Source organism: Aulostomus chinensis, chromosome 16, assembly GCF_037954235.1.
Source record: "Aulostomus chinensis isolate RoL2024-O1b breed Wild chromosome 16, RoL_Achi_v1.0, whole genome shotgun sequence".
NCBI classification, from domain to species: Eukaryota; Metazoa; Chordata; class Actinopteri; order Syngnathiformes; family Aulostomidae; genus Aulostomus; species Aulostomus chinensis.
The window spans coordinates 14,187,915-14,201,981 of NC_141335.1; the positions used below are offsets into that span (position 1 = coordinate 14,187,915).

At 41.0% G+C, this 14,067-nt stretch overlaps 1 protein-coding gene across 1 annotated transcript in view; it reads right to left on the bottom strand.

Moving 5' to 3' along the window:
• Positions 1-1,349: 1,349 nt before the first annotated feature.
• Positions 1,350-14,067, bottom strand: part of pdzd8 (PDZ domain containing 8) — a 47,113-nt gene continuing 34,395 nt past the window's right edge. Inside the window, exons 4-5 of the mRNA XM_086180873.1 lie at positions 6,961-7,123; positions 1,350-6,802 (exon numbers count right to left, since the gene is read on the bottom strand). Coding sequence (XP_086036999.1) covers positions 4,443-6,802; positions 6,961-7,123 — 2,523 coding nt within the window. The 3' untranslated portion in view covers positions 1,350-4,442. The remainder of the gene's footprint in view (positions 6,803-6,960; positions 7,124-14,067) is intronic.

Genomic DNA, 14,067 nt, shown 5'->3' on the forward strand with positions numbered 1-14,067 from the left:
AAATCATTCCCTACTAAATGGGACAACCCTTAAGGAACTCACTTGTTATCAGCAGTTACTTAAAAGTTCTTATACAAATGCCATACTATGGCTCAACTACACTTGCTATCTATGTGATGGTGATTGACAAGTATATACAGTACGCTTCCTTCAATTTCACCGATCAATCAATCGGACACGTCAATAAAAGAATTCAACACACACACTGTACCTCTTCAAATAGATAGATGGCATCATGTGTTATCAGAATGTGATTAATTTAACATTAAAAGAGCTGACATTACCAAGATATCACTAGTGATTTTTGTCAGGATATTTTTTTTAATGAAAAAAAGATACATTGAAGCAACATAATTTAACATAACAATCAAGGAAAAGCGGGAAAGGAGAATTCTTAAGGAGGTAGGTAAAGCGGATGGCAGTGCTGAGAGATTTTGAACGCTCCACAGATGAACTACAAAACATACTTCTTGGATTCTTCACATTGTTTCCAATAAAAATATAACTTCATTATCTTCAATATTCATGAGCTGAATATTGCACAACTCAGATCTGTTGTGTCACACTAACTTGCAGAAATGATCATTCAAGTCCTCATATCATCCTTGCCGGGCATTAGGAATGACACCTCCTCTCGTCCCAGCAAGGCATATTTAAAATACCCACAACCAGGTCCAGTATAAAAGCTCACATCACATCACTTTCAAGCTATTTCAAAAGACTTCCCATAGGATTGATAGAAAAGGATTCATTGTAAAGTCTTTTCAGTAACTTATAGAGCCCTGCATCGACAGGTACGAGCTTATACAACAACCAGGATCTACCAAGTGTTCCTCAGTCAAGATTAACGACAAAAGCTGATCATGTTTTTCTAGTTGTGGCTCCAGAACTGTGGAACTCCTGTTTGAAACTTTCAAGAAAAAAAAAAGCTAGGGACCCATCCCTTTGGCCTTTGTGTGTTTGTGAGTTTGGTGTTGCTGTGTGCTTGGTTTGTTTTTTTTTTTTTGGGGGGGGGGGGGGGTACCCTGTTGCTCAGGTTGTTGATTCTAACCTTAACTTGGAGTCTCGCTTGATGAAATTTTTTTTTTTTTTAATGAAAGGAGCTACACTAAAAAAAAACACAAAATTTTGCAATTAAATCCACAGTCTGACAAAATACTGCAGCAGGTCATCTGTGCTTTTTTGCATGTATCAAATGGCGATCCGTGGTTCAACATGCACCTCATGCTAAGACCTCAAGGCTGCACTTTGAATGACAGTTGGCATTGTATAAAAATGCGCCCCCCCCCCCCCCCCCCCCCATACACACGGAATGAGATGATGAAACCACGCAGCAAAATGATGGGAATTGAATTGAGCAAGTTTATTTAGGGTATGTACGATAAAGCTTCATCACATGAGCCTTCTGGAAAACGGTGTACAACATCCCTTTCAAACACACTAAGGGAAAAAAAACATCTTGACCTGCTGAAAGCTGTGGCGGACAGTCATTTTTCTTACTGTGGTTTTAAAGTTTTAGGCTGAGGGGCCAGAAGCATGTGAATAAGAGTTCTGTGGAAGAGCACATAGTAACAGTAGCAGTAGCAGCAGCGGCGGTAAAAGCATTGCTTCTCAGGCCAAAAAGGGGAGTTTTTACAGTTGAAACTCCTCTCAGGTTCTCATTGGTCCCCAGAAACCTCAGGTTAAAGTACTGGACAGAGGGGCACACAGACGACACAATTTTAGAGAGAAAATAAGAGGAATCACAGACACAGGGATTCATTCCTGATTATCAGCTTCATTTCCTATAAAAATATTGCACAAAAATCTGGATATAAAGTGACTGGGAGAGAGTGACAAGTGTAGCAGCCAGTAAGCCATTATCTACAGGAGCAACACATCTATCAAACAGAGAGGAAAAGGGACTGTAGAGTCTATTCAGACACATGAAAGGAAAACTTTACCCTCTCGCAACACTCATTTGTCAACTGCTGTTTCAGTCACGCTAGCACGACTATGTGCCATGGCTGAAAGCGTGACAATATGTTTTTGAGTTCTCCGCCTGTCCGCTGCATTCTCTTTAACATGATACTTCAAGAACATTTGAGGGATTGTTCACTGACACTCAAAGACAAACTGATTTGATTTTGGTGATCAAAGGTTTTTATACATATGCTGACTAAATTTCACCACTACATACAACAGGATAAAATAGTGACATTTTTTTATCCAAAGGATTAATTTACTACATCTTAATGTTTTGGAAATTAACTTTCCCATTATTCAACTCCATGGAATAGTGTGACAATGGGTCACATTCGGTCAGATACCAAACTAATTCTGGGGCCTGTCTTGAAAATGTGATTATGGTTTTGATGTTTATTTTCCAAAAAAATACAAATTTAATTCCTTCAAGAACCTCACTATGAATATGCCAAACAGACATGCATGTGAACTGCAACTTGCCTGATTGGTAGCAGTATATAACCAAAAGGTGATCATTTAGTTGCGCATGTCTTTGCTTCTATTTTGATACTATAATAAAATAATATAAAAATAATAAATATAAAATAATGTTTATATATTACTGAATATTTTAGGGTGAATATTTTATCTTCTACTTGCATCTTGCCTTATCACCACGTCACACCCGCCCCAGAGGATTGAATTAAAACGTATGTAGCTTTTTTGGCAGGTTATTCATCTATCATGACCTAATTGTTCTAAGAATAAGACAATTGCAAGAAGTTAAAAGAAAAGCCTTGAGATTGAGTGAAGGAGGTGGATCAGATTAAAGGCCAACTGCTGTTACAATCTATGTATCATTTATCACTAAATTACTGCAGCAGTGTAAAAACAGATCGCTCAAATTTTGTACCAACACAATACTTTGTAATCGAGCAGTATAGATCAATTATACACAGCAACGGCACAGTGCTAGTAGATCACTCTATAACGACAGATTATTTCAGGATTTAATCACTTTTAACTGAAAATATTATGAGGTGATCTGGCTCATTTACTACAATAGGACTTTATATTTGCCCATCTTTTTATTTTTTTTGAAAGCTACCAAATTCAATCCCCTCTGAGTCTCCTCTGTCAAACTCAATTGTATTTGTGGTGGAAATATGCGGCAGTGGTTGGCGAGACGACCAAATGAAAAGAAAATCACATCAACAAAAAAAATGTTGATCTGTAATGATGTTTTGGGGTAAATTTTTCCTTTTGATGTGCAAGAATAAGATATTTCCATGTCAAATAAATTTATTTTCCAGTGTTTTTTGAAGGGTGTAAAAGAGAAGAATTCACATAGCATTTTGGAAGGTGCAGCTGGTTAGGATGGAATCACTGTGGCAGAGTACATTAATGCCAAATATGTTGCAGGGAGAAGTGGTGCCAAATAGCTGTTTAATACAAACAAACACAAAAAAAACAAAAAACAGAAAGGGCTCAACATACATTCGTATGGGCATGAAACAGCTGTTGAAGGCAAAACGATGTGCACATCTTGACTACATGAGTTATAGTAATACTCTTCGTACACAAACACACACATTTAAAATCATGAGAGCTAATGTGAGTAACATTCCTTCAGAGATCAAAAAAATTCAATTCGATGTTTATCTCACATTTTTTCCATGAAAAAACTGTAAATGATTCAAATCAAATATCAGGACAATGAGCTCCTTTTTCTCAAGAAAAGGAAAATATGGTTTTCATAGTCAAACATGTTTGGCCTAACCTCTATAAATAAAATAAGGACAGAAGCAAATAATTGTGCAGCTGCTGAAGTCCAACGGAGAAGGGAAAGTCCTTTCTAAAATTCAAATACAGAACAAAAAAAAGGTATGTCTTTTTGCATGGTATTAGACAAATGACACGCTCCACTGAGGTGGATGTCTAAACCTGCTTCTCCTAGTAGTATTCACACTGTTAGAGTCAAGTATGTTACATTTATATGACCTTGTTACTCACAGCAAACAGTTTTTGAACAATTATATTCTTCCTCCAGACTGAACATGATGCTGACAGACCACAGGAATGAGAGCCTCTTCTTCAATCCATATATCAAAAATGATTCTGACCAGAGCAAACATTAAATGCTTTCAATGACATTTTGAAGCCACAGGAACAGAATGTAGGACAAATCTGCAGCACTAGAAGCCAGATGATCAAGGTAGCCATAATTTTCCCTTTACCAACCTGAAGCATGGAAATGGCATCACATAGTGCAAATTAAAATATCAATATCAGGGTTACCATGTATTCATGGAAAATAAATTCCTTTACCCATCCTTTCTTTTTCCTCACAAACATTTTTATCAAACTTGAACAAGACATGTTCCAAAATTTCAAAAGACAATGAAAAGTCTCCAGTCTCCAAAACCATAGGACATAATCTTTTTGAGGGGCACAAGCCCAAAGCACATAATATTCTTCTTTCTTTGCTCTAGTCTTATCTAGTGGAGTGCCTCCACACAGATCTGCTCCTCAGTAATGTCATCCAACAGTTGCACCTCCACCGGGCTGCATATGTCACTGTCATAGACCTCAGGACCCATCAGGTTATCCTCCTCCAAGCCTTCTCCTTTGGCCTTAAAGCCCTGCTGCTCTGAAGGAGAGGTGCTCTCCACTGACTCCAGGTCCTCAATGCCTGCTCGATAGTGAATCATAAGCAGGGTGAGAGCTTGGAGTCTCTCCCCAGACTTGGACAGGGCAGTACTAATAAGGGCCTTGCGTCGGGAATCTGTGGCCTCCCTTTCTTCCAGCAAAAGGGCATTATTATGCTCCAGCTCCTGGTCAATTTCCTGCTGCAGCTTGTCCAGCATCAACTCCAGCTTTTGGGAGCGCTCATCTGTGGGCAGCCCGCGGTAGAGGTCACGGCCTATCTCCTTAACAGCAATGAACACACTATCATCCAACCCACCTTCTTTGCGAACAAGTTTACTGCTGCCACCACTGCCAGCAGGCTGCTTTGAGGGGCTGGCGCCACTGGTATAGGTCTCAGTATCACTGCTCTCATTGTCTGATGTGTTGGGAGTATGCTTGGGTGAAGGGTCCACAACTCCAGGCACAACATCAGCCACCTGCTCAACCAGCCGGGTCTTGGGCACCTGCCGGAGGTTAAGCAAGCGAGAGCTGGTGTTTATGATATGCCGTGTTAAGCCAGTGGTGGCCCGATTGATGGTGGATTTGGCTTCAGGGTCAGCTTCACGACGCTCTGTTGCTGCCACACAGAAGGGATTTTCAGTGAGGCACTTGTCCTGGCATTTCTTGTGGCAAACATAAGTACAAATCATACATTGAGAGGCTGCCTTTGTCCAAACTTTCTTCTTGCAGTATTCACACCAGGTGGGGTTCTGGAACTGAGTATCTTGGAAGTTATGACGAACCTCCACCAGCTGCATGGTGCCATATGCCAAGTCATCCCGTGGTGCTGTTGTGATATGGTCCTTCTCCCTTTCTCTTAGATCCTCATCATGGAGACTCCCCTCCCGCTCCCTTTCTGCCATTCCTCCTGGATATTCTAACTCGCCCTCAGCTAAGTAACAGAAGTTCAGAGAAACATCTCCATGACAGAGCTTCTCATTGAAGCCTTTGTGGGTGCTTAGGCTGCGTAGCGCAGTGCGGCTGACGTTAGCTCTGGGTTCTGGAGGCCCAAGCCTAAAGGTGCTCTGGTACTCCGCTGAGGATGTGGCCATACATTCCAAGGCTACATGCTCAAGCTGGAGACTGACATGACCCAGGCACAACAAACTGCCCAGCTTAAAGGGATCTTTGCACCACAGGGCCACATTAAGGTACTTATGGTTGCTCTCCACCTCAAACACAACAGAGGCTTTAGGCCAGCGTGCTGTCTGGTTACGAAACATGGTTTCTGGGGATTCCCAGAGGTAGTGGTCCTCTAGACTGTCCCGTGTGCTGCTGGAACTCTCTGAAGCTTTGTCCTTTGCCTGGTCAGCCTTATTGCTGCTGGCCACTGAGGAAGGGACTGGCAACTCTTCACTGGACTCTGCTGGTCTGGTGGGTGGCTTTGCCTCTGTCTGTTTGACACATGTCTTTTCAGTGCCAGACTTGTCCTCTGTGGCTCCAATCACAACAGCTTTCTCAGGAGATTTTTCAGAAGTGCTGATGGTGGCAGTCACAGTAGGGGTAGTAGCATTAGTAGTTGTGACATAATCAACACCTTCCCAAAGACTAGTTTCAGAGGAGGCTGATGTCAACCTTATCTGAGGTCGAGGCGGCACTGGGGGACGAGAAGGGGGTGGTGGGGGCGGAACACTTGGACGTTGCATACCTTCCCCTATATCACTACTTGTCTTGTGCGGTGAGGGCTTTGGTGATTCTTTGGGTTGGGGCTTTAGAGGTGACTGGAGACCCACTAAGTTTAACTTGCGGTTGAGGATGGGCGATATTGTCCCAAGGGGTTTAGAGGCCAAATTGGCCACAGTCCTTTTGGGGCTTTGGTTCACTGCAAGTAAGAAATCCTCTTTAGTGTCACTGGTATATGTGGTACTGCTGTTAGGTCCACTAGACTGGCTGGGTTTTGAGTCCACAATCAACTCCTCAAACTCAGAATCCATATCTTTGCTGTCAGATATGTCAGACAGGGTGGTGATGGGTGCCGGGTCTTCTTCATATCCCCCTGGCTGGGAAATAAAACCTGCATCTTCAAGTGGCCCAATCCCCTCCTGAAGAGTTCCTAGGCTTCCCAAGGGAGGAGTTTGATGACGAACTGGTCTCTCATAGAGCACCACCACCCTGTCACCAGCCTGCTTTAACAGTTTGGGCACTTGGACGGATGATGTCACTTTGACACCTGTCAACACAGATAACACAACAAATTGTTGCAAACTTTAGAGTATTGTATTTACAAATATTCAAAACCTGATTAAAATCACTGCTTTTAGAGCATATTGATGAAGAAACAGCAAAATTTTTGATTATAATATTCTGCTGATCTCAGACATCCCAGACCTCCGATGGCGATGAGGCGATCTCCCCGCTGCAGGTCTGCCAAGGCTGCTGGAGAGTTGGGCGTGACTGTCTCGATGCTGACGTGGACTGCATCCCCTTCACTGGCTGGGACATGTCGGAACGTCATCCCCACACTGCCACATGGCCCCTTGATAACCTCCGTCTGGTGCATGCAAACAAGAAGATAAGTTAAAGGCTATATATGCTTACAGTGTTTCCACAGTGAAATAGTAGTGTTGGGATATTATCAAATGTATTTTTAATTTCGACAATTTTGTTCTACACTCTTATTCATTTCATAATGGGTGCTATGGTACTGTAGGGTTCTCTATGTGCTTCACCTTCCTTCTCATAGACCAAAAACAGGTTAACTGGAGAAACACCAAATCACCCCTGCTGCTGGGACAATAAACAGATAAGCTCTGAAGAGCAGCTGTTGAGGAGGACACAGAAAGTGCAGCAACAAGTGCAGTTTTATTACATGTATTTGTGACAGACCCTTATTAAGCTGCTACCTTATATGTTGGATAACTGATCAGTGAATAATCTAAAGGTTGTTCCAGCATGCTTTAAATATGGTAACGTTTAAAAAAAAAGAGTCCAGACACTATGACAGCATGTGTACATATTTTATTTATATGATTGTTTGTTAAATTCATTACATATGAATAGTACATTCATGCAGCTTAGAAGTTCCTTCTTAGAAAGAACCCACTTCCCACGAAAGAGAGTTCACAGTATGACAATAAACTAAACTTCATTGTCATTGATTAGGGGGTTACAACGAGCGTAGCAGTCCAAACAGTACACACACACACACACACACAAATGTTTGGTCCTAAAATATCTGCTTTATTCCTGAGTCAGACTGCGGCATATGAATAATTCAACTGACGTTGGTCAGTTATCATACTGACAGTTAGCAGCATTATCTAGCTAGAAAGACTAAAACATGAGTTATGCAAAAACTAGCTGCATAACAGAGACGTTTACGTAAACTGTTAAGTATCATCTGACTTCACAATCTCCTGTACTAATGAGCATGACCTAAATCCGTAAACACTGCTATGGTGACTTATATCAAACCTACTTGTAAGAGCTATCTGAATAATTTCTACTTTGCCAATTGGATATTCTGAGTTTGACCAGAGTTCATTGTGTTCTCTCGCCTCCCCATTATTGATGTTGAACTTGATAAGAAAAGATAACACAATCTTACTCCAAAATTGCCCGCCATAACATAAAAAACATTGAGTTACATGTATGTGAACCTTTCTTAGTTCATATTTCAAGTGTGCCTCTCCTTCAAATGTTACTTCCTTATCGCCATGCTCCCATGCCAAGCAAGGTCAACATTCTGTTTAGCATGAAATCCTTGTTTGTAATGTTGAAGGGGAGGATGTGGGATGCTGCTATTATCCTACTATAACTTGTCACCTTGTAGTAGCACATGTGCACCTCAGCAAAGATGGAAAGAAAGTCAGATGGCTCACTCCTTTGCTTAGCAACATTAGGTTCAGGAAAACTTATTTTTTTGTCTATTTCTGTCAACTATCCCAATTAGTTGTAATCCCTAATGTGGCATTAAATCCTAATACAATATCTGGTTTGAACTGATTGTCTTGGGCTTGTCCCTTTGTGGTTGTTTTGTTAAAGACACATGTTGATTCCAGGTCTGAACAGGGCTCCAGACAAATCTTCAACTATGACAAGACACTCCAAGGGAAAGTGATAATTCTGTGTGAGAAGATGGGAAGACAAGAAGAGCTGCAATTAAACCCCCAACCCCCGTCTGCCTTAATAACAGCCACAGTTCACGAGCCACTCCACAACTGTTGCAATGGAGGTGACCTGCTTTACACTTGACAGGTCATCAATCAAAAGATAGTATACGTACAGTCGCACCTCCGATGCTCAAGATTAACTGTGGATACTTAGCTGTGATCTGTGAAGATTGTCATCTTACTACGATCAACAGATGTCACAAGGGGACAGAGAAAGAGCTAAATTAGGTGGAGAAGGAGGATGAGACAAAGGATGAGGATGGTACAGGTGTCCTGGTCTAAAAGAGAGTAAAAGAGGGCCAACACAATGTGGGTAGATGGAGACAAATGACTGTAATTTCCCCTGCAGTCATTTGTTATGGTTCTGGTGGAAGACAGTGATTGAGTTAGGGCTGGCATGAATAAGCAGATGATCTACACAAGCTGGCAAGGGGGAGAGCTGTGTGTGTATGTGTCTGTGTGGGTGTGTGGCTTAAAGAAACGTGACCATTTCTATGGTGTCTCCATATCTGTATTGATGATGGAAAGCAAAATGCAGCAGCAAAAAACAAAAACAAATAAAACAGAGCAGAACACTGCTGCTGCTGTAGTATTACATTACAGAAAATCAAGAAATCATGACACGAGTTTTGGCAATTAAAACTATGATCTGCAGACAAGAGGTTTTTTTTAACACAGAACCCATTTAAAGTTGTTCTGATGCTTTTTGTTTTGACGCTTTTTCAAAAAGAAATCAAGAGCAGTACAATGAAGAGAAGAAACAATATTAGTTGTTAGATAAATTTCAATTTATTCAAAGCCTACAAACCCCTAAAGTCTTAAAAGGATGCGTTTGTCCAGCCAGGTGGGTTGAGGATGATGTCTGATTACGGGATGTGTTGAAAGCAGGTAGCACACAACAGGTAATCCTGAAAAAATACAGTGAGTAGCAGCACGCTCATAGGAAACATTTACATACAGCACCAAACTTTCAGCTGCAAGCTGGAGTGTGTGGCTACAGTCTATGTTTTTCCAAGTATATAATGTGTCACTCATGTATTCCAGAGCCCATTTGGAATTATGTCAGAGTCCAAAAAATGTCTAGCTTTGCTCCAAGTACTGGCTGATTGTGGGAGGCCCAGCAGCATAATCAAACATGAGAATATCTAGAGAAGAAAGTCGTCCAGCTTTCATTCATCCATGTATACTGTCGATAGCACAGCTCTGGTCCATCGTCATTTGTTTGTCCAGCATTGGAGGCCCCAAGAGGTCGGCCGCTTTCACCCGAGGTTTGTGTTACGCCTAATACTCCTGTCTACTGCAGGGTCATCTGAATGCTGATTAGAACTGTTCCCAGAGCAGAAAAAGCCAGACGTTTGTGGGGGTTTTGGCCAATGGGAATGGGGCTTTATAAATTGCTGTAAAATCAAGAGTCTGTGTGTGCGCACGTGCGTGCGTGCGTGCGTGTGTCTCCAGGTCTAATCTGATCTGGCTATGTTACAGCTCTTCCATGAAGACTATAACAACATTGCAGAGACAGCAGGTTGCTGTCGGGAGAAGGTTGCTGTGGGGAGAATGTGGAGTCTAGAGGTCTATTCAGCTTCACATCACACAATGACCATTACTTATTGTGCAGGTAGAAACACACTGAGCCTCCCATCTAGATACAACTACACAAGAGGCAACATGACTGGGATATTCACCAGGATACAGGAAGTGGAACTACCACATCAAATCCACTTTTAATTTATTAAAACAGAGGGCGCGCTTACACTCCAGGCATTAGTGTGCAATTCAGATCATTGGCTCAAATCATTCTTTCGTTTTGTCAATCGATTGATTCTACAGTAATAAAGACGTTACATGCGGCCCCCTACTATCCTACATTGTCATAGCGATCGAACAACTAAAAGCTCACATTTGAGTTATCATCCAAAAGATGATGAAGGTCACTAAAGAACAGGCAGGTCAGCCAACAAGGACCAATTTGCCAGTTTAAGTTGTAAGCATCTATTATTCAGTCTCAATGCTCTGAACGATTTATGACACTGAAGCACGTGCACAGACCAGCTCTTAGAACCACATAGGTTTTGCTTGGCCACAGAGCTGAATGTTTGTATACAGAGTGATTCCCACCAGCGTTGTACTGTGATTTCAAGCATATGCTCTGCACTAAATTACATTGTTTGTACACACTTCCATGCTATACAGTATGTCTCATCTTTGACCAAACTACATGGTAATAATAGTATCTTAATCAAATTCATTTTCTTAATGTTGGTACATCCTGAAACTGAAGGATCTACTGAATAGCGCATTCAGCTGTATTTTTGCTGCATCTGCAAATATGGAATTATATTGGAAGTTCGATATAGTTTGTCTATTTTCAAACTGCGTTTGAGTTTATGGATGGGGCGTTTTTCTTTTTTAGTTTCAGAGCTGTTGTTGTGATCAAATGAACTGTGACTTTGCTGCTGATTTATTTCTCTAGGAGGGCAAAAAAAACTTCTACCCTGTTTATTTTACAGTTGAAATATACAACAATACCACAATATCAGTCTTATCTTGCATGTGAATACCTGAACAAATGCCAAACTGCTTGAACACTTCTATTTTATCATCTAAAAGGTAACTGGGACAGCTTCTACTGGCCTTCCGGAGGTTCACATAGGCCACAGTCAGACCTGGCAAGACCATGTGTCTCAAGCCATCCTATCACAAAGGCCATACAAATATTTTGCTCTGTGTGCATGAGCAGCTGAAAGGAGTCCATAGGTGCAGAATGTCACTCATTATAGCAGCACTGTGTGTATACAGCTGCACCACAGGAAACAGTGACACAACTGTGTCCACAATATATCTACATTGAAGTCTCCCTTTAACAAACACACAAATCAACGCTATATGAACAGTCACAGACACATGTAGCTCCTCACGTGACAAACCACAAGCCAGGCATAAGACCACTGCTCCCTAGCAGCAGCAGGACAGGTCCTGTGTCCTGGATGTCTGCACTTTCATGTTTCCAGTATAATGACTATGCTTAAAAATAGAGAAGAGGCATTTACTGCTCCATTGTACAGAACTACCGAAAAGACCCTAGATATCATCTCTCTCATCACTGATTTGATTTTCAGACTTTCCAAACAATTAAAATTAGGAGTTGCAAAAACTATTAAAACAGCAGCTTACCGTGACATTTTTCTTCCCGATACAATAGCAATTGTCCATCTCTTAGTATCAACTTTTTTTCCCCAAATAATAAATACTTTGTAAATGATTGTAAATACAATAAAACTTCTGTTCCTCAGCTCGAGTAGATGTTCACAGAACAGCCACTACACCAGACGGCATGTGTTCAGGGACACAAGAATAACGCACGCTGCAATTTTTCAATGTGTTTCGATATGTTGCTCATGCAGCTACATTAAAATAAAATGACAATAAATAGGAAAGGTTATCTCAGTTTAAAATCATTTTAACTCATTTTTTCCTCTGCAATAGAATATCGCAATATACAGACTTTGAGAAAATTTGAGAAATTGTTCCAAAGGGGAAGTTGGGATTCCCCCCCCCCTTTTTTTTTTTGTATTATAGCTTTTAGGTACTTGCAACACATCTGCAAAGTACAATAAAAGGGAGTTATTCTGGTGTATGGCAATGACTGTTCCTGAATGGCCAGAACCAGCTGATTTAGTTTGTTTGGATCACTAAAGCTACAAGAACTTTACCATTTATTTTGTAGGTAAATTGGTTGAACTTGCCCTGAGCATGTTGCGTAGCTAACGTTGCTGCTGTGACAGACCAGGGATGCTATAAGATATGTGGCCTGCTGGATAGAGACACACATGCTGATAAGTCTCAGTCAGGTTTTCAGGTTAAATGCAGTTTGTGGTGGATGTGGAACTGGCCAAGAGCTGCTCAAGCCTGTGAAAGCTGACCAATCAGAGCAGCCTGGGCCATCGGGAGTTGCAGCTTAAAGAATTAGCATTTCAGACAGATGCTGAATAGATGTGCTGCAGGAATGGAAAGTTTAAGGAAGTTCTTTACACAAAAATGAAGATCTCAGAAGCAACAACCAAATTGCCAAACTAATTTATGATTCTCTCTTGATGGTGGAAGCTGCCTCCAGGGAATGATGAGGCTTTGAATATCCGAGTCATGGTGAGATGGAAAAAAGGAAATGACTTTGTAATCATTGTCTCGTGTTTAATAAGATCTTGCTAAGGTTGTGCTTGGATGTTGACTATGATCATTTTGTTTGGTCTCAATGTAATATCCAAATCTACTTCAATAAATATGAATCCAATCTGCACTGACTGAGACTAAGTAGCATTTTGGCGTTTAATTCTGGTGTAGTCGAGCTTTCTCTCAGGGCTGGGCAGAGGTGACTGGACTAACCTTGTTAACATCGACCGAGACAACAAGGAGCTCTTGCTTTCTTGTCTCTGAGCGGAAAAAACAAAGAACTCGACTGGCCAGACATAAATGGAACAATTCCACCTCTATTTCAGCAAAGCAAGCTCCTCTTTTATCTGCACTGCCACAGAGAACAAATGAAAGGTTAATATGTTCAAATGGCAGCTGGCATTGCTTTTAAAGTTCTCTCCTTTACCTCAGGGACAGAAACAAGTCTTCCTCTGATCTTGTGAATAAAACACTCATTGAGATAAAACACATCCATTTCACTGTCTATTACAGTCTAACATATCATGTGCTTTCTGCCCAACCAACACCACTTACAAATTAACTTGATGAAACTCTTGCTCACTCATTTTGCACAAAAAGTTAGTGAGCAAGTTACAATTCTATTTGTTGTGCAATTAAACTTTATCCCTGTGTTTGTAGAAACATTTGTATTATGGAAATATGACCTGGTGGGTTTCCATAATATACGTGTAACTAAGAAAGAAAGATGTTCAAAACTATGAACAATGCACAAGTGAGCTGTGCTGGATAACGTTATCCTGCTCTTTGACCACTGTCCTACACAATGTGAAGTAGATGTCGTTAGGGCAGTGGGATTGCAAAATCAATCAAAAATAGAAAACATTGTGAATTTATTTGATGGGGTCACTAACAAAAAATTATGTTCACTCACTGCAACCCTACAATTCTTCGTTTATAATGCCGTCTCCTGACACATTTTATCTTCGTCCAAGAACTTCTTTTTCTTATATGCATATGTTTCACTTGAAACTTTGATCAAATTTACATGAATTGTTTTAGTTGTCATACCTAAGAATTGCAACATATCCCCATTGTTGCTGAGTCAAGGGGTAGTCGCCCCACCCTGGTCTCAAAACCAGGCCTGCTGGGTATAAAACATGCTCAAAGACTGCAA